At 43.1% G+C, this 26,988-nt stretch overlaps 2 protein-coding genes across 2 annotated transcripts; both read left to right on the top strand.

The window, feature by feature from the left end:
* Positions 1–225: 225 nt before the first annotated feature.
* On the top strand, positions 226–4,935 carry LOC112575622. Its single transcript, XM_025257597.1, has 2 exons — positions 226–473; positions 3,624–4,935. Exons 1-2 carry the CDS (start codon positions 226–228, stop codon positions 4,933–4,935), a joined length of 1,560 nt encoding a protein of 519 aa, XP_025113382.1.
* A 2,631-nt stretch (positions 4,936–7,566) lies between these two features.
* On the top strand, positions 7,567–17,829 carry LOC112575621. The gene is made up of 8 exons (XM_025257596.1): positions 7,567–7,846; positions 12,668–13,063; positions 13,871–13,984; positions 15,648–15,693; positions 16,058–16,078; positions 16,461–16,535; positions 16,882–16,911; positions 17,796–17,829. Exons 1-8 carry the CDS (start codon positions 7,717–7,719, stop codon positions 17,827–17,829), a joined length of 846 nt encoding a protein of 281 aa, XP_025113381.1. The 5' UTR covers positions 7,567–7,716.
* The last annotated feature ends 9,159 nt before the right edge of the window (positions 17,830–26,988 follow it).

Below are 26,988 nucleotides of genomic sequence, written 5' to 3'. Positions count from 1 at the left end.
AGTCTAATGTTACCACAAAAGTGATCTGTTAGATATTAGACAGTAGCACACAACACACACTAAACGTAGTTCAGAAAAATGTATTTTATTTATTTTTCTTCCCTTCTCCTAAATAAGCAAATAAGCAATGCAGACATATTAACCGTCTAAAGGTATGGTGGATAATTGATAATTGAAATGCTGGTTGACGATGTTGTGACTGCAGACGGCCCTGAGAGAAGTAAGATGGCCATCGAAGGTCCCAGGGAGGTTTTTGCCGACGGCTCCAGAAAGATGGCGCTGACGTGTAAAGTGGACGACGTCAACCCCGACCCTGAGATCACGTGGTCAGGCGTGACGTGTGAGGAGAGTGCTGCCCCTGGCCAGTGTGTCTTCGTGCCACACCCTGCCGCAGACGGTAAAACTGTTGTCAGCTGCACCGCCACCAACGTCCACAACAACGACGTCGCTTGTCATCCATCTCAACGTGACACGTAAGCTTGCGGCAAGTTGCTCTCGGCTTCCGAGACTCGTCTGGGGCCTGATGCATGAAGCCGGCCACTCGGCACAAAGCGTGAAACGACAGGCAAAGTAAGAAATGTCTATCGGCTACTTGGTCATCGCTTGTACTCGATGGCCTCAGACGTTGTCGTCACGGCATTTATTCGGCGAGGCCATCATTGATGTCAGTGATTGCTGAAGTCGTGGATTTTGAGGTCCCGGTCGTTGGACTTCCATTGTCCGGCTTCATCCGTTAGGCATGTAAAATGTCAAGAAATTAATATTTAACTTAAAACATATTAACAAAACTTTACACTAAGCTCAGGATAGGAGTTTCACAAACAAAATGTTTGAGTAATTAAATTCTTGGATCGAGTGCATGGAGACGAACGTGATTCAAGTTTGAGACGTCATAGGGAGAGACATAGTCCATGCATCCGGCCCCTAAAAGGCTCCCGTTCCTGTCTCCCTCGATCCTTATCACTGACGCCATCTGGGGTGTAACTTCCCGCAGTTGCTGCTGAGACAGGAAGTCTCGGTTCACCTATGCCAGGCGCGCGCGCAGCACGGAATCTCTTCCTGCGAGGCATTGCGCGTGTTGTTTTTTGACTTCTACTTTCGCGAGTTTTTTTCTTTTAGCTTCGGTTGTTTCTGGTGACACCCAGTTTTTACTCTGCGCAGTGATGCCCGAATCAAATGAGCTCTTTTTTTAAATTCAGCTTTTTGTAGAGTAGATCGCAATACTGTGACGGACGCTGCTATACTTACCGACAAAATCAGAAATCATAGTCGACCCACAATTCTTTGCGAGTTATAGCCACCTTAGCAAATCAGTTGTGGAGGACACAACCAAAAACAACCAACTTGGCCAAACCTACAGTGTTAGACGTGATCGAGCACAATAAACATGGCCATACCAACTGTTACATGTACATACAACTGATGACGTGGATTTACAAAAGTATGTTTGAGTTTATAACCAGGTGCTACAGGATTATCTACGGCAGGTCGGGTGTGACAATGGCTGTGGTCACACCAAAACACTAGGCCAGTGGTTCTTAACCGGGTTTCGATCCAACCCTAGGGGTTCGGTGAGTCGGTCTCAGGGGTTCGGTGGAGCCTCCGCCACGGAGGTCAAGACACACCCGCAATTTGTGATGACACTAAAGAAGGGTTCGGTGAATGTGCAGATGAAACTTGTGGGTTCGCTACCTCCAACAAGGTTAACAACCACTGCACTAGGCGTTGGACTGCTATAGTCACGTGGCTGTCACCCGGCCAGCGACCACCCGACCCCCACATTGCCAGCCTCCACCCTCCCTGTGTGCGTGCTATGTTCCATCCACCTAACTGCGATGTCCCACACTATCATATACATGTAATAATCGAGCACTGCGCGGAATTTCACAACTTGTGCCTTTTAACACGTGGTACTTAGATTTTCTCACTGATTTGAATAATTTACCTAACCCTGCACGGTAATGTTTATTATGTTGTGTCTACATTCCTACTTCTAGTATTTCTGTACCACTAACCTCTTATATCTGCTGTATCTCATGGGACTATTGTCCACATGGTGTGCACATCTCTTACATTTGTTACCAGCCTGTGTAATTTGTTTTGCTCGTGTACATTGCATGGTAGTACATTTCTCTACAATTTGTGTCACCATCTTAGATAATTGGCTTTGCCCCATATACATGCATTGCAGTGGTGTACATGTCCCTTGCATTTGTCTTTAATGTATAATTTTCTTTATCCAGCATGTATCTATTACACAGTGTGTACACCATTCCTGCATTTGTGTGTCACCATAATTTGCTGATCATGTCAATAGAGTGATACTCTTTCAGCATCCGCCAGTAGTGTGTAGGTGTAAATACTATCCCTCTATATACAGTGAAGTGACTTATGATGTTATGGATGTGTGTATAATTATATATTTATATGTCAGGATCCATGTTTGGTACTCACTGTAGCCTTGATTACAGAAAGCTCTGTCCTGTGGTGTCAAGCACTTGTCGTTTGGCAAGGACTGGCAAACATCACTGATTTGTAAATTTGTCTGCAATGAGATAAACAGCTTGAATATTTCAGTGATTTGTTCAAGAATTACTTTCTTATCAAGCATATTATCTATCACACTTCTAAAGAGGTGACAAGTAAAATATTATCTTTTATTCAATTTATTTCTGATGACATCAGTCCACCTTTATACGTCCGTGGTTAGATCTAGTGATCTTCTTCTTCGGTACACGGACGTTTTGCCGACCGGACGTTTCGCCAACGTATGTTTTGTCGACGAACATTCCGGCATTTCACACGGACCTTTAGCCGAAGTCAAGTGTGTGACGCCCCTTAGCTCACACATTTCTCTCGCCATTGTATCAATGTGTGTCTCTGCCAGTTCTCACGTTCACCTTCCACCTGGACAATATTTCTGTTTGTCATCTGTCTCACGTTCCCTCGAGATAGTGCTTCATTCATTCATGAGTAGAGGGCCGGTAGTCCAGCGCTTGTTAGGTTTTGGCGGAAGAGCTGATGCACGCGAAATAGTGCTGATGGTGATGCATGGAGAAAAAAGTGCTGATGGTGATGCTAGAGAAAAAAGTGCTGATGCTGATGCATGGAGAAAAAAGTGCTGATGCATGCGATCGCGAAGGATCGCAAAAAGTAGCCGCCCGATAGGTATATAAGGGCAGAGCTGAGACGCAAGGACAGTAGAGAAAACTGCGAAGTGAAAGCTCGAGACAAGTGACAGCTTCCTGCCTTTCTGATTTGAGTGCTGGACTGTTGTGGTCACTGTTCGACTCCCCTCACCACGCATCACTTGGTTACACATGTGCAAGATTCTGAGAAGTAAGTAAGCATCTCTCTCTGTCTCTCTCTCTCTGTCTCTCTTTCTCTCTCTCTCTCTCTCTGTCTCTCTCTGAGAAGTAATTAAACGTTTAAAGCTTTCAGCTCGTTGTACAATTCTACCACAAAACCAAAAATTATATAGATATGTGTATGTGGGCGAAAGGTTCCCTCAATGTCTACTTTGGTTTTCACATGTCAACTCTACACTCCTGCCTCTGTGTCTGTAGATGTCTGTCTGCTGGAGCATATTAGTAACATCACGTTAAACTTTGGAACTTATCTAGTGCATCTGGTGCATTTCAGATGGAATTCACATTCACAAAGAGGAATAAGCGAAAGCTGTTGCACGAAGGCTACGCCTATGTCATGGACCGCACCAAAGCCGACAACGTCACAATTTTCTGGCGATGCGAAAACCGAGGAGAGTGCAAAGGAAGGTTAAAGACAGTAAACGACGTTCTGGAAGGCCGTCCATCCACCCATTGCCATCCGCCAAGTGTAGCCTGTTGCCTGGCTTTGAAAACGGTTGGTGATATAAAACAGCGCGCAAAGCAGTCTGAAGAAGCCACAAGTTGGATAATCAACAACTGCACAGCAGAATTTCCACTCGCCGCCGCAGGTTCTCTTCCAAAAAAGGAGACTTTGGCAAGGATGATCCGAAGGATACGGAAAGCTCCAGACAGCGACATCATCAGCGAGGAGCTGAAGCTTACAACGAGAGGAGAACAATTTTTAGCGTTTCAAACGGACGATATCGTTATTCTAACCACTCCATCCAATCGTGACGTTTTAGCACGTGACGCCCACTGGTTTTGTGATGGAACATTGGACAGCGCTCCGTTAGCAACACAACTTTACACCATCCATGTTCTTGTTGAGGATTCTCTCACTCTGCCTCTTGTTTACTGTTTGACAAACAACAAAAACAGGGCCACATACGACGCGATCTTTACTTACCTGAACGGCCAGAGAGGTCTCAACCCAGAGACCATCACAATAGATTTTGAACGAGCAGCAGTAAACAGCATCAGTGAACACTTCCCAACCACAGCCATGCAAGGGTGTTTTTTTCACTTTGGCCAATGTCTTTGGAGAAACCTCCAGTCGCTTGGACTACAAGATTGGTACTTGGAGCCAGAGAACTCTCTTCTCATCAAGACCATCCAGGCCTTGGCTTTCGTGCCTCCTGACGACGTCATCGAGGCGTTTCAACAGCTCATGGATTCGCTGGATGCCGACACTGACGAGACGCTTTCAGACTTCCTCGCCTACTGTGAAAGTACATGTACATGGCTGGGCAATGTGCAGCGAGGACGCCGTCGACGCCTGTGGAACGTCTACAATCGTGTGGGAGACAACCTGCCCACAACTAATAACTCGGTCGAAGGCTGGCACCGTGCATTTGATAAGCGAATGTCTGTCACGCACCCAACACTTGGCAGGCTTGTCAGCAAGTTACGCAAGGAGCAGACAATCACCGAGCTTATGATGGAACAGCTTGCCATGGGCGTCATGATGCGAAAAAACAAGCAGTACGAAAAAGTCAACACACGACTGCAAGCGCTTGTTGCAATGTACGCACAGGAGGATGTTTGAGTTTTTGAAATGAAAGTAACTACTAGATTACACAATAATTCTTTATTTCAAACAAATTTCACACACAGACTTCACAGACAGTTCACTTTGATTGTCACAGATTATGCGCAACAGCTTTGAGAAAAAACATTGATACAATGGCGAGAGAAATGTGTGAGCTAACGGTTCACATGAGGAGGGATAGTGAGAGAGAGTTCACTGATACATTGATACAATGGCGAGAGAAATGTGTGAGCTAACGGTTCACATGAGGAGGGATAGTGAGAGAGAGTTCACTGATACATTGATACAATGGCGAGAGAAATGTGTGAGCTAAGGGGCGTCACACACTTGACTTCGGCTAAAGGTCCGTGTGAAATGCCGAAATGAAGTGCCCCGCGCCGAAACGTCCAGCGATGAAACGTCTGGTCGGAAAAACGTCCGACTCCGAAACGTCCGGCTGCGAAAAGTCCGTGTACCCTGTGGACTGATCTCCTCCACGTCTGTCTGGGTCTCCCAACCCTGCGCCTCCCCTGTGGGTTCCAGCCCAGAGCCTGTCGCGTTATATTGTCGGCTGGCTTTCGTAGAGTGTGGCCAATCCAGCCCCACTTCCGCTTCTTGATGTCTAGGCTGGCACAAAAGCTGCCTTACACTGGACGCCAGAAGGAGAACGCAAGCGAGGCCGGCTCAAGAACACCTGGCGACGAACTGTGGAGACAGAACTAAAGACCCTTAATCACAGCTGGGGTACTGTGGGGAAGTTAGCCCAAGACAAACAAAAGTGGAGGACCTTTGTCGCTGCCCTACGTGCCGACCGTCATAATGGGCAGTAAGTAAGTAAGCTGGTGAAAGCCCTCGGGAAGCCAGCTCGCCGACACATCTTCTCACGGCCAAGGCAAAAACCAGGATAGGGACCTGGAATATCCGAACCCTAAACGAGAGTGGAAAAGCAGCTCAGATAGCACAGGAGATGAAAAACTATAACATCAAGCTCCTCAGCCTGAGCGAGACAAGGTGGAATGGCAATGGTAAGACCAGGGGAGACTATTCTCTACTCCGGACATGACGACCCTGACCATGACCACACACAAGGAGTTGCAGTGCTGATGACACCAGAGGCTGCAAGAGCACTAGTAGCATGGGAGCCAGTCTCCCCACGACTCATGTCAGCAAGGTTCAACTCCAAAGGGAGAAAGATCAGATCATCCAGTGCTATGCACCTACCAAGGCAGCTACCGATGAGGAAAAAGAAGACTTTTACAACTCCCTACAAGAACTGGTTGTTCGTACTCCAAAACGAGACCTGAAGATCATAATGGGAGACATGAATGCCAAAGTTGGAAATGACAACACAGACAAAGAACACGTAATGGGAAAGCACGGTGTGGGCAACTGCAACAGTTTGCACACAGGATGGAAGAAGAGGCAGAACAAGCAGTTTTGAAAAATAACACAAAGAGACTATACGAAATTACACGAATTCTGTCAGAAAGGAAAAACACCACTGCATGGAGGCCAGTAAAAAATAAGAATGGCAGCGTCATCACCGGGGATGCAGAACAAAGATCACGATGGGTGGAACATTTTGATAAAATACTTAACCGACCACCACCAACAAAAACTTTGGACATTCCCCCAGCTGCAGAACAGCTCCAAGTAAATACCAACCCGCCAACCAAGACAGAAATCATCGAAGTCATCTAGTGATGTGCAACCATGTTAGTTCTGTTGTGGCTAAGTCCTACGTTTTGAGGACTTTAGGTAGACTACGGCCCATGCTGACTCAAGCTGCTGCCAACTCACTTGCTGTGGCTACCATCACATCACGATTGGACTATTGTAACAGTGCATTGTGGGGTATACCTGCTACTCAGTTGGATCGGCTCCAAAGAGTTCAAAACACAGCTGCCAGGATTGTCACCCGTGCAAAGTCGTCCACTGAGCACATCACAACTATCCTACAGAGCCTTCACTGGCTCCCAATGAACAAGCGCATTGACCACAAAGTACTTTCCATTGCTCAGTCCTGCATGTCTAAAACTGCTCCTGACTATTTACAAGAGATAGTTCCTACGTACCAGCCGTCACGTGGCCTGCACTCAGGCTCCCAGTCACACTTCTGTCTCCCTGCAGTGACAGACACCAACAAGAAGCGCACTGGAGCCAGGGCCTTCAAACACGCGGCACCTAAGCTGTGGAATGCTCTGCCATCGTCACTCTCCACCATCACCTCACCAACCACGTTCCGCAAAATACTGAAAATCCATCTGTTTTTTTCAAACCAGTCTTAAACTACCAAGAAACACTTCTGTCTATATTTTTTACTTTTCCTGGTGTTTTATATATTTGTTCACATTTTTGTTCTTCATTTGTTCTTTTTTCTGCGCAATGAGCATTCTTCGGAATGGATACCTGCGCATTATAAATAGACATCATCATCATCATCATCATAGTGATCTAGGTGACAACAATAGGATGGCGCAGTGATCTGACACAGTGCAACGTTCACATCCGCTTGTGTCATCAAGGCCCAGAATAAATGGAAATACTGTATTTTTATAGCTGACTCAACACTAAACTTACGTTTCAACAGTAAACCGTGAAATTGTCCTGTCTGTTAGCTTGAGATTTTGTAGGAATATGTGGACTTATTGACTGCACTACCAACGGTCACTCCACTTCCGCCGTAGTAACGCTCAGGGCGGACATGATAGCAGTCTGTAGAGTGTAGAGCCAGACCTGGCCTGGCCAGCATTTCAAGCCGCATTTGCTTCAGCCTCTGACAGGCACCGTGTCGGAGAGATGGAAGTTGCAGGAAGATCCAACCCATCTTTCAGACGTGTGCTGGTCTTCTGCCTTTTCCTGAGTATCCGCCACTCTGCACAGGAGTGTGTCCCATCTACTCGACGTGGTTTGGAACAGAACACGTGCAGTAAGAGATATGCGTGTATGCGTGCGCGTGTGTGTGTTCATGTGTGTGTATGCGTGCATATGTGTGTGCATGTTTGTGTATGTGTGTGTAGCACTCTAGTAGTGTACAAAGTAGAATGTCTTTGCTGCGGGTTGGATGACGTTGTAGATTTGCATCTAGATTCTAGAATGTTCGGCGCTGTAGTCATGTACGAGCTGCAATATCTTGGTGCGGAAAGTAAAATGTCTTTGCTCCTTTGCATCTACACTCTAGAGTCTACAATGTTCTGCATCTAGATTCTACAATGTTCAACACTGTAGTCATGTACAAAGTAGAATGTCTTTGTTGCGGGGGAGGTCTAGAATGTTCGAAGGTAGGGAGAATAAATAGCAGGGCTGAGAGCTTTGTGAATTGGAGAGAGAGAGAAGTTAGGCCAGCTGCTGAGCAAAATTGACTTCAAAACTTCAGTGTGGAATTCAATCTTTGTGCTGTTTCTGGTACGACAGCCACTCTACGTAGCCATCAGAGACTGACGTGTTGCTTACATGTGTGTATGTGTGTGTATGCGTGCATATGAGTGTGCATTAGTATGAATGTATGTGTGCGTGCATGTTTGTGTGTGTGTGTGCATGTGTGGGTATGTGTGTGTATATGCATACATGTGTATGTGCGTGTGCATGTGTGTGTGTGTGTGTGTGTGTGTGTGTGCATTAGTATGAGTGTATGCGTGTGTGCATGTGTGGGTATGTGGGTATGCATGCATGTGTGTGTTTCCATGTGTATGTGTGTATGTGTGTGTGCGCGCACCATCAACATTGTCGTGAATTATTTGTGGACAGTCGGCATAAAGATGTGACATGCAGGCTGTGGCAAAGTAGTGTAATGGCGGTGTGTGTCTCTGTGTGTCTATGTTCCCCCCACTGAGTAATTTTTGTAGTTGTTAAATTAGTCGCGAGCTCTTTGATTTAGTGTTCGTTTACTAGTCCGGGGGATCTGTGAAAAAAAGCACAAAAGTCCCAGAACTAATTGCACTACAAGCTTTGTTTGATGAAACGTGCACAAAATCTTGTTGACGGCCTCATAAGTCCTGCAGGAGAGAAGTGAGAAGTGAGAAGTGGTTGTCATCGTAGGCACGAAGGAGTAGATGGTGTACGACATGAAGAGGTGCACATTCAGTACCATGACCTTTTCTAGAAGTCCGCTGAAACAGATTCAGCAAATGAGTTTGCTCCACATGTGCAATCATTGAAAAGAACAATCTTTTCGAAACTTTTGTACAGAAAGAACAAGTTGCACACATGTCTGTACTTGCATGTAAAGGTGGTTTCTGTTCAAGTGGGATACAACAGCAGACCTGAAGTCAAGATGAAGTGCCCAGAGGTGAGAGACTCATTAGTGAGGACATCCAGGCAAGCAACAAACAGAGAGGAGGGAATAGGCTCAAGCTCACATGATTTGGGGTCCTACTCAGGCAAATGAAGACAAACTTAACTGAGTGTAACAGTTGTATTGTATTATAAAATAAGCTTTATAAACGCGGTGTACAGTTTTAGGTAAATGGCAGTCAAAACCATTGTAGAGGGCTTCACACCATCACATGCAAAGTCCACTAAAGCTCACGAAATTGGCAAGAACAAGTATTTCTTCTTTTTTTTTCTTTTTAGTAGTTAGAAGAATAAGAACAAGAAAGTTTCATTCATCTACATTTCAGTCCCTTGGCCTACAGTGGACGACTGCTTCTGGGGTAGCAGCCAAGAGCGCTACGTGTTGAGCGGTAGAAAACAATTCTGACACAGAAGGGATTGTTGGGGTGAGGTGTCTATCAGGTGTTGATTTTATTTATTTTTTTTTTTTTTATATGAAAAATCTGGTCTCGAATATCCAGATCCTTGTTTGTGTTCAAAAATAACTCATGAAGTAGATTGGATACTAAAGGAGCTTTGTATAATTAACATTTGGAAACAGTGTGGAAAATCCTTCTGTCCTCACTGTAGTAATCATGATGCAGATATCTACCATGTTGTTTACGTCTTTACAGAGGATGGCTTGCACATGCTTTATGCTGTTGGTTAGGAACAGGATTTGGATTAGGATTACCATCAGTCTCCTACCAAGTACCGACAAAACAAGGTCTTCATATTCACCACACCCTCCCCTGCTCTACATGTGTACGTGCAATCCAGGTATTCGTAAACATACTCAAGTAAATGCTCCAAATTACCTACGCAAGACGAAAGATACAAAGGTTTACCGCCATCTGAACTGTTTGACTTTGGGCTGTCCTGCACATCTCTCTCACAAACTTTAGAAAATCCAAATCTCTGCTGAGCGTCTGGTGCTCAACACAAGAGACCATTTCACATCTCTCCATTCCCGCCACTGGCTGTTGTTTGTGCTCATTTGCATTTCTTTGAAGACGTTTGTCCTGTCTGTTTCAGCGCTTCTGACCGCGCACTCCATCTACTTCGATGACTACACGATAAGGTATGGTCACCAGCGTTTTAGCGACGGTGCAGCAAAGCAGCTCAATTACCTTTATTCTAGGCAATTACCGACTATTAAGTCTTTAGCGTGCACTCAAAGACCTTTCCCGTGACTACTGCTCCTATCACAGTCCACTGCTCTCGTCGTTTGCACAAGCAGACAAACATCTATTGAGGTGTTTAAAGTCTTCAGTGTGGACTATGACGTGTTCTCTCGCAACGTAGATGGTGGTTGGAGATCTTCCTGCAGGTGTCTTGTAGTTGATGAAAAACAGAAAAGTATTATTTCAACGAGGAGAGCAAGAGTTCACTGCGTGTCTCTGTTGCGGTGTCACAGAGGGGGACATGAGGATAACAGCCCGCACACGGATGGTGGCTGAGCTCACCTGCTGAATAATCGGGATTCTGTTTCTAGACAGCGCAACAAGAAAGGTGGGAAGACGATTTAAATGAACTGTTGTGGGCCACCACTTCACTTCCAGAGGACACACGGCGAGTGGAGGGACACTAGGTGTGTGTGTGGGGGGGGGGAGTGGAAGCTGCGTCTGCCTACAAAGGTGCGGTGTTTGTATTTTTGTACATCTCGGATTTTTGTATGCTGAATTTTTTTATGCATTCTTCTCAAAAGATATGAATGAGTAATTTTGTTCTCGTTTGCAACTATCAATGGGCGCAGTCTGCGGGGCCGGGAGATGGGCCATGGAGTGAAGGGAATTGTTTAGTTTGTGGGTATCCTGGAGTATAATTCCCAGGACGACAACGTGTGACCCCAAGAGGCAGTGTTTAATATAACATATTGTGAGGTCGCTCGTCCCAGGGACAGGGACATTCAGTGGATAACGTCTGTCTCCAAGTGGAGATGTCAGTTGTGTTTTGTTTGTGTCATTGTTTTTACGTTTCAGGACAAGTTGTAAGTGTCTAAGATATATACATGTATATATAGACTTATGAAACATTAGTCCCCAGTGACTGTTGGTACAGTGAAAGCAGTGTTGTGCCCAACTTTACATTTATTGTTTCTTAAGTTAAGCATCAAGAAAGGAACTTGTCTTAGGTTGCATAATGTCTGCTGACGTGTCTCTTGATGAACGTGTTTCTCACATCTGTCGTTCTGCATACTATGAGCTTCCGAAGATCAGATCCATTCGACATTTTCTGTCCATCTCAACCCCCAAAATCCTCATCTGCTCATTCTGTTTAAAGTAGACTACGTAACTCTTTTCTTTCTGGATGTCCACAGGACCTCATTGATAAGCATCAGAAAGTCCACAACACAGCTGCTCGTCTCGCTTTCGGGAATCACAAATGTGAACATGTCACACCACTTCTTTATTCTCTCCGTTGGCTACCAGTTAAAGCTAGAATAGTCTACATGCTCTTGACTTTATGCTATGGATTCGTTGAAGGCTCCTCCCCCTCTACTCTACTGAAATCTTGTCTGCCCACACTCCTGCCCCAAACCTTGGCTCCTCCTCAGACTCCCTCATTCTATCCTCCCTCCCACACAGACAGTCACATGACAACGGACGTCCTCCCTCTGTGCTGCTAAGCAGTGGAACTCTCTTCCACATCTCATTCATAACTCGGACTACAAGGCTACGTTCACACGCTCTGTGAACACATATCTGTTCACAAAGTACTTTCCCTGAGTTACTATTTTTACCTCCCTGGCAACACTGTCTGTCGTGCTAACCATCATGTACCGACTCCATCTGACACTGTTTATAGTATCTACATCCCTTCATACCTTCATTCACTGCTTTACGTTCTGTGGCTATACTTACCTCACCGTCTACTGTCTGTTATCTATTCTGTTATCTGTTATCATGACTGGTCTGCGCAGAGAGTGCGGTTTATCTCGGTGATGGTGCGCCTTGTAAAGTTCCCTTAATTATTGTTAATAATATCTGCCATCTTGCCAGGACAGGTACCGCCATAGTGTCGTCGTGTTTGTAGTGTCTACAAACTTACAACTAATGACAGTAAGCACTTACTAGTGCAAGAACTGCTAGAGACACCTTTTGTAAGTCTCCTTGATGCTAGAGTGGTCCACGTGTCAGGACCATGGACACCTACTAAACACTTACACACTCGACACACAACTCGGTGACTCGATGAAACAACAGGCAACATAACAACAACATTGGGGAGGACAGACTTATGATGACTTGATAATGTCACTTCAGGAAGTGGCGCCCTCACAGCAACTCACTTATGTACAACCTTTTGTCTGCTTTTGTGCCACTTAGTTTTGGGCTCAACCACAGATCCACCGGACTATAGATTGATTGATTTTGTACATTTTGAAATCCACAAGAGAAACTGTCGATGATGATTATCAGTAATCTTATTTTTTCAGCTGTCGATGACGAGAAGTTTCAGACCAAATGTGATAATGTTTACATAAGAGGCAAACTGGCAAAGATTTCATGTGAACTGGATACGACCTTTTTTAGAACACCTTGCGAGACAGATGAAGTTAAAGTGGCATTCAGATATCGTGGTATTTTAACAGACTACTACTGTACGATTACACCGATGTTCGATTCAACCACCTGCAACTCAGCTGAAAAAGCAGATGGAACCGGTTCCTGCGAACAAATTGGTCCCGACAGATGGCGCTATGATTGCTATTTCCTCGTAACGGACGATAAGCAAAATGCGCGACCAACGTGTTATGTAGACTGCAAGCTAAAGGAAGGTGGAACCAAATTTCAGAATATATATAGCAAACAATGTGACAACCTCACATTAGGTAAGTTGTTGTTGCTATTGTTTCCACGTGAGAACACACTCGCTCACTCATTTTTCCCCTTTGTGTCCGAGATACTGGATTCCTTCGCTGTCGTCAGTTAATGTTTGAGACTAGGCATAGACAAGACTGTCAGCGACTCACAGAGAGTTGTGAAGAACAGAAAATGTGAGCACGTACAGTGTGAAACTTTGCAAGAAGTGCTGAGATAATTTATGAAAGTCCTACAATTGGAAATGGGTGACCTGAGTGTTTTCTCGTGTTCTTGGCTTTCGAGGAAAAGAATTGATGCCGGCTACTTGACATCATAGTAACGGGACTAGTTATTGAATTGACATCATAGTCAGGGGACTAGGTATGTGATTGATATCATAGTGACGGGACTAGGTTTGCGATTGACATCATAGTCAGTAGACTAGGTTTGCGATTGACATCATAGTCAGTGGACTAGGTATGAGATTGACATCATAGTCAGTAGACTAGGTATGAGATTGACATCATAGTCAGTAGACTAGGTATGAGATTGACATCATAGTCAGTGGACTAGGTATGAGATTGACATCATAGTGACGGGACTAGGTATGTGATTGATATCATAGTGACGGGACTAGGTTTGCGATTGACATCATAGTCAGGGGACTAGGTATGTGATTGACATATATCATATCATATATCATATCATATCATATCATATCATATCATATCACTACTGCTAGAATGAACATCTGTCAGAAATCATTAGTCTCCATCAAAATGTAAGTGTCCGGAATATCAGCTAATGAAGTTCATTTTTAATCTCAATCTTCAAAGTGAATGAAACGTTAACAACCGCACCACCACCACCAGCTAATCCACTCCCACCAAAGGAAGAATTTCCCCTATGGGCAGCAATTCTCATTGCACTTGGCATTGCCGGTTTGATTGGTGAGTAATACATGTCTGTGTTAAATAATGTGTGAACGTCACAGGGCACGTGCTGGTTCTGCAGTGTGTGTGTGTGTTTGTGTGTGTGTGTGTTTGTGTTTTTATAATGGAAGGAAGTAATGAAGATGAGGGCCTTGAGGAAAGAGTATCAACGGCCAGTCAGTTGTTTCTTGTCTCAGTTTTTAAACGGGAGATCGGATGCCATCGAATGTTAGCTCCCACGCATGCACGAACGAACGAACGCACGCACGCACGCACGCACTCCTCGGAGATAACAGAAGGATGAGTGCACGGGCTTACAATGCTCACCACGTGCCTGTCTTAAAAGGAGTGTAAAGGCAGAATAAAACTGCTTAGAATCTCGTACAGAGTAGGATCCACTTGAATCTCGTCTACTCTCGCGTCTGCTCAAGTGGGAAAAGTTGAAGGTTTTGTAGGATGTTGTGTTTAAGAAGAGAAATGACATCGGACTCTTTCGTTTACTTAGACGAAGTCTCGTTCTCCGTCACGTGACCTTATGACATGATCAAGACTGCTTACCAAGTGAAACAGACTGTTTTCTATAATTTTTAAAAACTGTGCTGTGAAAAGTTCACTTTAAAACCTAAATAAACTCAGGAGACACCACCGATCACGAGTTCAAATCCTCGCAATGACCTCAGACACTTGTTGTCCGCCTCTGACTGACGTCACACCCAGACTCGTCTGCTTGACCATCTCGGGAAGCTATCGCGGCTGCTCAGCGGAAGGACACAAGGGTCGATGTCAGTGGATTTTTTCAATTTTTATAAACATCGGCAACCGAAATAGTGCTAATAAGTGTAATTAAGTGAGGAACGAATCCTTTATTTCTCCTGTGCTGCTCTCGTGCTGTGTAATTGTAACTAAATATAGTTTTGAAACGGTTGACCGTTGCCACAGCCTGATCACAAGCCTTGAGTGTCCCTTTAAGTAAGGGTTAGCAGGTCCTACATGGAATGACCAGTCCTGCCAGTTGTTCCTCTGTCCACCTCAGCGTCGACCTCTCCTTGCTCAACCAACGGATCTGATTGCAGGGAGCAGCAGTGAACTGTAAGACCTTACAAGCGGACGGACAGACACGTGTAGAAAACATGAGGCCAGCACTGGCAAGAGTAGAAAGTGATATGGCAAAAACGACTAAATAAAAACAACAGAAGAAATATAAATATTAATGATAAATAAAGTTAGACAGAAACCGAATAATTAAAATAATACAGAAAAGGTATAAAAATCTACCATTGTCTCAAGAGTGGCAAACATCAAAACTTGAAGTGAATATTGTACATGTCTGTATGTCAAATGATACAGATGTTCACAGGCTGAGCCAATAGTGTAGGCACGGATCTACATCAAGAGGTTGTAAGTCTTTGTCTTTAGGTAAGCAAACAGCAAAAGAGAGGAAAACAAAATCCACACAGCAGCCAGTTGAACCTTCAAGTCACACAAAAGTGTAGAACACTTAGAGTGCCCCTTCCCCACGCTAATGAGGGTTAACAGGACATGTTGCTGCTGCTCATGATGATAGTGATGAAGGTTTGAAAATTCAAGCTAGCTTACTGATAAAACTAAACAAGACATTGTGAATCTGACAACAAAAGTGCCTCAGTCTATCAATCCTATTTTAAACTCTGGTTTCTTGCAGCATTGGTGGCGTTCCTAGTGTGGAGAAAACGTCGGCAGGCCCAAGGGTAAATATTTTTGTGGTAACTTATCAGTCAGAAAAAAGAGACAGAGTGATTTATACATGTTTAAACAAATTATTACTTTTGTTAAGAACATCTGATTATTCTTGAGTAGAAAGATATTCTGAGATGAAGAAAGAAAGAAAATTAAAGACGGTGAATTTACAAACATTGCGGACAGGTGTCATGACACTCGTGCTCACCATTTCTCACAAACGCGTCCTCAGGTGTTTGGTATTATTTCTTGCACACAAACACAAACTAACCCTGGGTCGCTCCCAAGCTAAACTCTAGGAATTACTTTTACAGCTTTTAGCAGTTATTAGATAAATATCATTGTCTAAACTTGGCTTACCTTTTTCTACTGCAGTCCCGCTCAAGCTCCAGAAGGGTAAGTGAATGCTTTCTGAATACCTTGAACAGTTTATGACCACAGACAGACTTGAAAGTACAGAAGACTTGTAGGACTAATACACCTGACTGACGAAGTGGCAGAGCCAGTGTTAGAGAAATGTATTTCACTGGCGACTTAATGTCTTCAGACACTTTTGTCACATTAATGAGAGAGTTGTAAAACTTCTAAAATGATTTTTCAACAAGAAGACATACTTTTTAATCATGTTCATGAACGTTCTGTGACAAAACTTTTACTTTAAAACACAACAGAGTATTTAAAGAAATCTTGTCTTGTTCCTGGTAACATGCTTGTAAAATGACCTGAATATACAAGGCTGATATTATTGTCTTAACCTGCCATTACTTTTCTACTGCAGAGGAGCGGCTGAAGCAGAAGGAGAAGGAGAAGGAGAAGGTGAAGGAGAAGGTGAAGGAGAGGATGAAGGAGAAGGGTAAGTAAATAGTTTATACCTTCAACTGTGTACTCCATTTTCTGACGACAGATCGAAGTGCTAACAAACTTGAAAGTAGAGAAGTATTGTAGGACTAATACACTTTCCTAACAAAACGACAGAAAGACAGTGTAGGAGAAATGTCTTTTACTGGTGACTAGATATTTATATCATAAGACATGTTTTCACACTTCATAGTTTATATGACAATGCTTTTACTTTAAAATGAAATAAATTATCAGCGTATGGTAATCTAGTAATATTTCTTGTAAAATGCTAATGATATTAACTTAATTGACAATATTGATAATATTGTCTTAACTTGGGATTCCTTTTCCTACTGCAGAGAAGAAGCAGAAGAGGCAAGTGCCGAAGAGTAAGTAAATACTGTAAATCTTGAATAGGTTTTGACATCGTCTGACAGATGGAGATGCTAACAAACTTAAAGGTAGAGAAGAATGGTAGGACTAATACAACTTCCTAAGAAAACGACAGAAAGACTGTGTGAGAGAAATGTATTTCACTGGCGACTTTATTGTTAGTACATGTAAGACAGGACACACCTGTCAAGCTGCTGAAGACAAAGCACATTATTTAGGTGGACAGTAGCGACATAAATGCTCCCTGTGACAATGGAGCACAGTTTTGATGATCTTTAGAAAAGTCATTCAAAGTAAAGTTTGCTTTTAAAAATGCCAGGTGCCTGCAAAACTGAGGTACGAGTATAGATCAGCAAACAAATAAATCTTCCCATGTCACAGACCACTATAACCCGTCGTCACCATTTCCAAATGCTGCCCTCTGGTTGCCAATAGAAACAACTAGTCGCCAAGAAGAAAGCTTTCCCCAAGTCCGTTTAATCAGTTGTGATGCCGCACTTGAAAAAGATTTGTAAATCAACCTTAGTTTTTCTCTCCGTAGCCTGTGACACTAATGATGGTGTGTCTGTGAGAATGGACGCTGAGTGGCTGAGTGTGAGTGGTTGTGTGGCTGACTGTTGGACTTGTTTATTTTGTCTGTGTGGTCTATTGTTTATGACAGCTGCCAAGAAAATTTCCGTCTTTGTTAAGGAGAGAAATGAAAAATAGAGATGCGTTGTGTTGTATTCTTATATCGGAGTTGTCGTAAATTGAAGTACCTATTAAAATGTACATCAACTGTGCTGCTCTCCTCCCTTCATGAGAAGCTAAGGCATTTTGCTTCGTATTTGAACGTTAATGATTTTGAAGTAAGCGCAAATGTTTATATCTGCTGTTGCAGGTCAGAACAACCAGAACAAGCAGCAGAAGGGTAAGTGGACATTACTAGTCAGAAAATAGGACATTCAAACCGACATGTATTTGACAACAGAGAGATGGTGGGACTGACAATTGTAAAGAGATGGAGGGTCGAACGTCGACATGACCATTTCTTGATGTCCATTGGACTGACAGAAAGGCGCACCAAAGATGTGTAGACAGAGACAGAGACAGGATATCTCTGGTAGATGTGTATGGAGACTGAGACAGTCTTACAGAACTGCATTGTTTTAAATGCAGACTTTTTAAAAAAAACCTCATCGCACACATCTCACACTTGGGTAGCTGCTTACAAACTTTTAGGTTACAAAGCAACAAAGTAGGTTCCCGTCTAAAAGACGACACAATCCAGGGATAACAAGACACCTTGTCACTTGAAGGCAACATTTGATGTTTTCACTTTCCACTTTAACTGTGCTGCACTGTTTTTACGTTCTGAAGAAACATTCAAATGTAGATACTAGTTTATATGTTCAAGACTTGTCTGACACCTGGAATTTATTCTTTCCTGCAGTGGAGGAGAAGCACCAGCGGAGGAATAAAGAACCGGATTTCCAACAAAACATCGCAAAAAACGCTGTGACAAGAAGGGAGGGAGAAGCTCCATCAGAACACGAGAACAGAACTTTCATTATTACTGATTTGTTTACACGTACACTTGACTACGAGTTACCAGCAGCTCGTAATAGGATGATAGTACAGGCAGCAACAACATTTAGTGTGTATACATCAAAGGGTAGGTCACAGCGATGTCCGCATTGTTTAGTCTGGTCTCAATGATAAAGTCTGTATTGTTTAGTCTCAATGATAAAGTCTGTACTGTTTAGCTAGGTCTCAATGATAAAGTCTGTATTGTTTAGCTAGGTCTCAATGATAAAGTCTGTACTGTTTAGCTAGGTCTCAATGATAAAGTCTGTATTGTTTAGCTAGGTCTCAATGATAAAGTCTGTATTGTTTAGCTAGGTCTCAATGATAAAGCCTGTATTTAGCTAGGTCTCAATGATAAAGTCTGTATTTAGCTAGGTCTTAGTGATAAAGTCTGTATTATTTAGCTAGGTCTCAGTGATAAAGTCTGTATTGTTTAGCTAGGTCTCAATGATAAAGTCTGTATTGTTTAGCTAGGTCTCAATGATAAAGTCTGTATTGTTTAGCTAGGTCTCAATGATAAAGTCTGTATTGTTTAGCTAGGTCTCAGTGATAAAGTCTGTATTGTTTAGCTAGGTCTCAATGATAAAGTCTGTATTGTTTAGCTAGGTCTCAGTGATAAAGTCTGTATTGTTTAGCTAGGTCTCAATGATAAAGTCTGTATTGTTTAGCTAGGTCTCAGTGATAAAGTCTGTATTGTTTAGCTAGGTCTCAGTGATAAAGTCTGTATTGTTTAGCTAGGTCTCAATGATAAAGTCTGTATTTAGCTAGGTCTCAATGATAAAGCCTGTATTTAGCTAGATCTCAATGATAAAGCCTGTATTTAGCTAGATCTTAGTGATAAAGCCTGTATTATTTAGCTAGGTCTCAGTGATAAAGTCTACATTTAGCTAGGTCTCAATGATAAAGTCTGCATTTAGCTAGATCTCAATGATAAAGTCTGTATTTAGCTAGGTCTTAGTGATAAAGTCTGTATTTAGCTAGATCTCAGTGATAAAGTCTGTATTTAGCTAGGTCTCAATGATAAAGTCTGTATTTAGCTAGATCTCAGTGATAAAGTCTGTATTTAGCTAGATCTCAATGATAAAGTCTGTATTTAGCTAGATCTCAATGATAAAGCCTGTATTATTTAGCTAGGTCTTAGTGATAAAGCCTGTATTATTTAGCTAGGTCTGAAATTTAAAGCCTGTATTGTTTAGCTAGGTCTCAGTGATAAATTCTGCATAGTTTAGTTCGGTCTTGGTGGTGGAGTGCATAGTCTGTTATTGGAATAAATGCCGCAATCAGTGTCAAAGCAACGCTAAACTTTAGAAAGTGTGACAAGTAAACTTCCATGCGGATGAAAGAAAGTTTTTACGTAGGGTTGTAAGCAAAACAAAGTAATCCGCAAAAGTATGGCGTTTGTGAAAACTGTGATATTTGTCAAAAATGTACAAGCGTACCGCTCTGGCTGTAATTGTAGGGAGGTAAACATATCTCCTCTAGAAATGTGAGACAATATTCTCACTCCCTGTTTATCATTTGTGCTGCTGTACTAATGCACTCCATTGTCAGAAATACTTGTATAACTTAAGTCTATGCTAACATATGTATTAACTAAAGGTACACTGTTCACACACGTGGCTTACTATCTATATCTATCCATACACTATATTGTTGATCAACTCCTGTCATGCAGTTTAAAAATGACTTCTGTATACCACACGGCAGGCCTCTGTCAGAGAGCTCCAGAGTGTTTGATATTAAAGTATACAGAAAGTCCACAAATAGTCTCAGTGTAATCACTCACTCTCTCTCTCTCACACACACACACACACGTTGCTGCCTTTACATACAGTATCTCACACACACACACACACACACACACACACACACACACACACACACACACACACACACGTTGCTGTCTTTACATACAGTATCTCACACACACACACGTTTGCTGTCTTTACATACAGTATCTCACACACACACACACACACACACACACGTTGCTGTCTTTACATACAGTATCTCACACACACACACGTTGCTGTCTTTACATACAGTATCTCACACACACACGTTGCTGTCTTTACATACAGTATCTCACACACACACACACACACACACACACACACACGTTGCTGTCTTTACATACAGTATCTCACACACACACGTTGCTGTCTTTACATACAGTATCACACACACACACACACACACGTTGCTGTCTTTACATACAGTATCACACACACACACGTTGCTGTCTTTACATACAGTATCACACACACACGTTGCTGTCTTTACATACAGTATCTCACACACACACGTTGCTGTCTTTACATACAGTATCTCACACACACACACACACACACACACACACACACACACACACACACACGTTGCTGTCTTTACATACAGTATCACACACACACACAGGTAAGTACAACATACAGGTAAGTACAACACACAGGTAAGTACAACACACAGGTAAGTACAACACACACAGGTAAGTACAACACACACAGGTAAGTACAACACACACACAGGTAAGTACAACACACAGGTAAGTACAACACACACAGGTAAGTACAACACACAGGTAAGTACAACACACAGGTAAGTACAACACACACACAGGTAAGTACAACACACAGGTAAGTACAACACACAGGTAAGTACAACACACAGGTAAGTACAACACACACAGGTAAGTACAACACACAGGTAAGTACAACACACACAGGTAAGTACAACACACACAGGTAAGTACAACACACACAGGTAAGTACAACACACACAGGTAAGTACAACACACAGGTAAGTACAACACACACAGGTAAGTACAACACACAGGTAAGTACAAACACACAGGTAAGTACAACACACACAGGTAAGTACAACACACACAGGTAAGTACAACACACAGGTAAGTACAACACACACAGGTAAGTACAACACACAGGTAAGTACAACACACACACAGGTAAGTACAACACACACAGGTAAGTACAACACACACAGGTAAGTACAACACACACAGGTAAGTACAACACACACACAGTAAGTACAACACACAGGTAAGTACAACACACACACAGGTAAGTACAACACACACACAGGTAAGTACAACACACAGGTAAGTACAACACACACAGGTAAGTACAACACACACAGGTAAGTACAACACACAGGTAAGTACAACACACACAGGTAAGTACAACACACACAGGTAAGTACAACACACACAGGTAAGTACAACACACACAGGTAAGTACAACACACACAGGTAAGTACAACACACACACAGGTAATAACACACAGGTAAGTACAACACACACACAGGTAAGTACAACACACACACAGGTAAGTACAACACACACAGGTAAGTACAACACACACACAGGTAAGTACAACACACACAGGTAAGTACAACACACACAGGTAAGTACAACACACACAGGTAAGTACAACACACACAGGTAAGTACAACACACACAAACCACAGGTAAGTACAACACACACAGGTAAGTACAACACACAGGTAAGTACAACACACACACAGGTAAGTACAACACACAGGTAAGTACAACACACACACACAGGTAAGTACAACACACACAGTAAGTACAACACACAGTAAGTACAACACACACAGGTAAGTACAACACACACAGGTAAGTACAACACACACACAGGTAAGTACAACACACACAGGTAAGTACAACACATAAGTACAACACACAGGTAAGTACAACACACACAGGTAAGTACAACACACACACAGGTAAGTACAACACACACACAGGTAAGTACAACACACACAGGTAAGTACAACACACAGGTAAGTACAACACACACACAGGTAAGTACAACACACAGGTAAGTACAACACACACAGGTAAGTACAACACACACAGGTAAGTACAACACACACACAGGTAAGTACAACACACAGGTAAGTACAACACACAGGTAAGTACAACACACAGGTAAGTACAACACACACAGGTAAGTACAACACACACAGGTAAGTACAACACACAGGTAAGTACAACACACACAGGTAAGTACAACACACAGGTAAGTACAACACACACAGGTAAGTACAACACACACAGGTAAGTACAACACACAGGTAAGTACAACACACACAGGTAAGTACAACACACAGGTAAGTACAACACACAGGTAAGTACAACACACACAGGTAAGTACAACACACACAGGTAAGTACAACACACAGGTAAGTACAACACACAGGTAAGTACAACACACACAGGTAAGTACAACACACACAGGTAAGTACAACACACACAGGTAAGTACAACACACACAGGTAAGTACAACACACAAAGTAAGTACAACACACACAGGTAAGTACAACACACACAGGTAAGTACAACACACACAGGTAAGTACAACACACACAGGTAAGTACAACACACAGGTAAGTACAACACACACACAGGTAAGTACAACACACACAGGTAAGTACAACACACACAGGTAAGTACAACACACAGGTAAGTACAACACACAGGTAAGTACAACACACACACAGGTAAGTACAACACACACAGGTAAGTACAACACACAGGTAAGTACAACACACAGGTAAGTACAACACACACACAGGTAAGTACAACACACACAGGTAAGTACAACACACACAGAGGTAAGGATAACACACAGGTAAGTACAACACACAGGTAAGTACAACACACACACAGGTAAGTACAACACACACACACACAGGTAAGTACAACACACACAGGTAAGTACAACACACACACAGGTAAGTACAACACACACAGGTAAGTACAACACACACAGGTAAGTACAACACACACAGGTAAGTACAACACACACACAGGTAAGTACAACACACAGGTAAGTACAACACACGGTAAGTACAACACACACAGGTAAGTACAACACACAGGTAAGTACAACACACACAGGGTAAGTACAACACACACACCAGGTAAGTACAACACACACACAGGTAAGTACAACACACACAGGTAAGTACAACACACACACACATAAGTACAACACACACACAGGTAAGTACAACACACAGGTAAGTACAACACACACACAGGTAAGTACAACACACACACAGGTAAGTACAACACACACAGGTAAGTACAACACACAGGTAAGTACAACACACACAGGGTAAGTACAACACACATGGTAAGTACAACACACACACAGGTAAGTACAACACACACAGGTAAGTACAACACACAGGTAAGTACAACACACACAGGTAAGTACAACACACAGGTAAGTACAACACACACAGGTAAGTACAACACACACAGGTAAGTACAACACACAGGTAAGTACAACACACAGGTAAGTACAACACACACAGGTAAGTACAACACACAGGTAAGTACAACACACACAGGTAAGTACAACACACAGGTAAGTACAACACACAGGTAAGTACAACACACAGGTAAGTACAACACACAGGTAAGTACAACACACAGGTAAGTACAACACACACAGGTAAGTACAACACACAACTGGTAAGTACAACACACACAGGTAAGTACACACACACATGGTAAGTACAACACACAGGTAAGTACAACACACAGGTAAGTACAACACACACAGGTAAGTACAACACACACAGGTAAGTACAACACACACAGGTAAGTACAACACACAGGTAAGTACAACACACAGGTAAGTACAACACACACAGGTAAGTACAACACACAGGTAAGTACAGTAAGTACAACACACACATAAGTACAACACACAGGTAAGTATAACACACAGGTAAGTACAACACACACAGGTAAGTACAACACACAGGTAAGTACAACACACAGTAAGGATACACACAGGTAAGTACAACACACACAGGTAAGTACAACACACACACAGGTAAGTACAACACACACAGAGTAAGTACAACACAGGTAAGTACAACACACACACAGGTAAGTACAACACACACACAGGTAAGTACAACACACTGGTAAGTACAACACACACACACAGGTAAGTACAACACACACAGGTAAGTACAACACACAAGTAAGTACAACACATACAGGTAAGTACAACACACAGGTAAGTACAACACACACAGGTAAGTACAACACACACAGGTAAGTATAACACACACAGGTAAGTACAACACACAGGTAAGTACAACACACGCAGGTAAGTACAACACACACAGGTAAGTACAACACACAGGTAAGTACAACACACAGTTAAGTACAACACACAGGTAAGTACAACACACACAGGAGAGTACAACACACAGGTAAGTACAACACACACAGGTAAGTACAACACACAGGTAAGTACAACAAAGGCTTCTGTCAAACAACTTGGACATCTTTGTTGACACTAGTTTCCCTTCAAGACGAAGCTGAAGTATAATCCCACACACACACTTATATTTATTCTATATATTTAATACTATTTACCGTCTTTCAGATATTGTGTGTAGCACACAAACAAGTTAAAAAAAGGTAAAAGTTTATCTCCTGACATTGTCAGGTGGTTGGTGGGTTAGGTGTTAGAGACCTCAATCTTGTGAGGGCCAGCTTGACATGAGGTCGCTGTCCATGTCCTCTCACTCGCTGCCTTACCCTCCCCAACCCTCTAGGCCAGTGGTTCTTAACCTGGGTTCTATCGAACCCTAGGGGTTCGGTGAGTCGATCTCAGGGGTTCGGCGGAGCCTCCGCCACGGAGGTCAAGACACACCCACAATTCGTGATGACACTAAAGAAGAGTTCGGTGAATGTGCAGATGAAACTTGTGGGTTGGCTACCTCAAACAAGGTGAAGAACCACTGCTCTGAGCAGTCAGGTACCCGTTGCCGCCAGCTGGGTCGACTGGAGGAAAGCTTGCTGCGTTCATCGGGCATTGAACCAGCGTGTTCTTAGTTGGGATGCCAGCGATGACCACTCGGCTATCCGCTTTGCCTCCAGTCTACACCACAGCACGAGATGAGCAGTTTCAAGGTGTGTACAGGTAAGTGGTCAGTAAATAAGGACAAATGATGTCCAGTGATTTGGAAGTTTGCAGCCGTGTGATTGTATTTGCTTGAGTGCTTGACCTCAAGTCCACCCAACTCGCCGACAAGCGGGAACATGTCCTGTAACTTGGCTTTAAGTGCTTTGTACTGCTGTTGTTATTGTGATTCTTATCCGCCGCTTGTTGCCTACACGACCGCTGACGTAGTCGCCGCACGTCAAACTCACGCGCTTCACCAACACAAATGGAAAAAGACTGAATAGTAAACAATGATTAGCATAAACGAGTGTTTTATGTCTTCTGGCGCCCACCTTAAAGACACGCCATTACACTTCAGTTAAAAACCACTGCAGCCCCTCCCTACTCCCTCCCTACCACAATACAATTATTTGCTGCTATGCACAAGGGAGCACATCAATTATCTTCTGTTATCAATGTACATAAAACGAGAAACACGCGCGGCAACAAAGTCCCTTCCTTTCAACTTCATTTAGTAGATTATCAACAACAACAACCACAACAACCACACACACAAACAACTCTCAACTGAAGGCTCGCCTCTCTAACCATCAGCCCCCAGGCTTGAGAGAAAACGGGGCGAGATGGTGTGGGTTAGAAATATATTCAACTTAGTGTTTGTAGCTTGACTGGTCTAAGCTTTTCTTGGTTCAAACAAAATGGAGGAGGACATTAAAAGTCCTGATACAAGTGAAAGCAAGGATATTTATGACTCGCCAAAGGTCCGCCCTCATCGCTCCACGAGGACGAAGACAGACGAAGGCAGGCGACAGAGCCTCTGAGAGATCTCCAAGCTGGTCAGGTCAGGCCTGGGAATCGTCTGCCAGAAAATCACCAGAATTACAAGCAAGATGTTATCACTCTTGATCCCCACCCCACCCCACCCGCATACATCCTTAGACGTGCGCGCACACACACACTGCACGCATATAAATACACACACACAAACACACACACAAACACACACACACACACACACACAAACACACACACACACTGCACGCATATAAACACACACACACACACAGAAACACACACACAAACACACACACAAACACACACACACATGCACAAACACACAAACAAACACACACACACACACAAACACACACACACACACACACACACACCACACACCCACACACACACACACACACACATACACACATACACACACCCACCACACACACACTCACAAACACTCACACAAACACACTCAAACACAACACACACACACACACACACACACACACACACACACACCTGTATACAACTACTAAAACAGAAATCGTCATTTCATTCAAGCAGACCAAGATGCACAAAAGCTTTTCAAGCCAAATCTGTCGACTCCCACCCCATCAGTCGCTATCAGTTTTAAAATGCGAGTTTATTTTTTAGAAGACAAAAGTGATGTTTACAGGACTAAAACCAATTAATTAATGTTAATTTAAATGTATCAGTAGATCAACATTCTCTGTTCTCTCTCCTACTTC

This window comes from Pomacea canaliculata, linkage group LG11 (assembly GCF_003073045.1).
Source record: "Pomacea canaliculata isolate SZHN2017 linkage group LG11, ASM307304v1, whole genome shotgun sequence".
NCBI classification, from domain to species: Eukaryota; Metazoa; Mollusca; class Gastropoda; order Architaenioglossa; family Ampullariidae; genus Pomacea; species Pomacea canaliculata.
The sequence above is the reverse complement of the archived record's forward strand: the minus strand, read 5'-3'. Positions and strand labels throughout refer to the sequence as shown.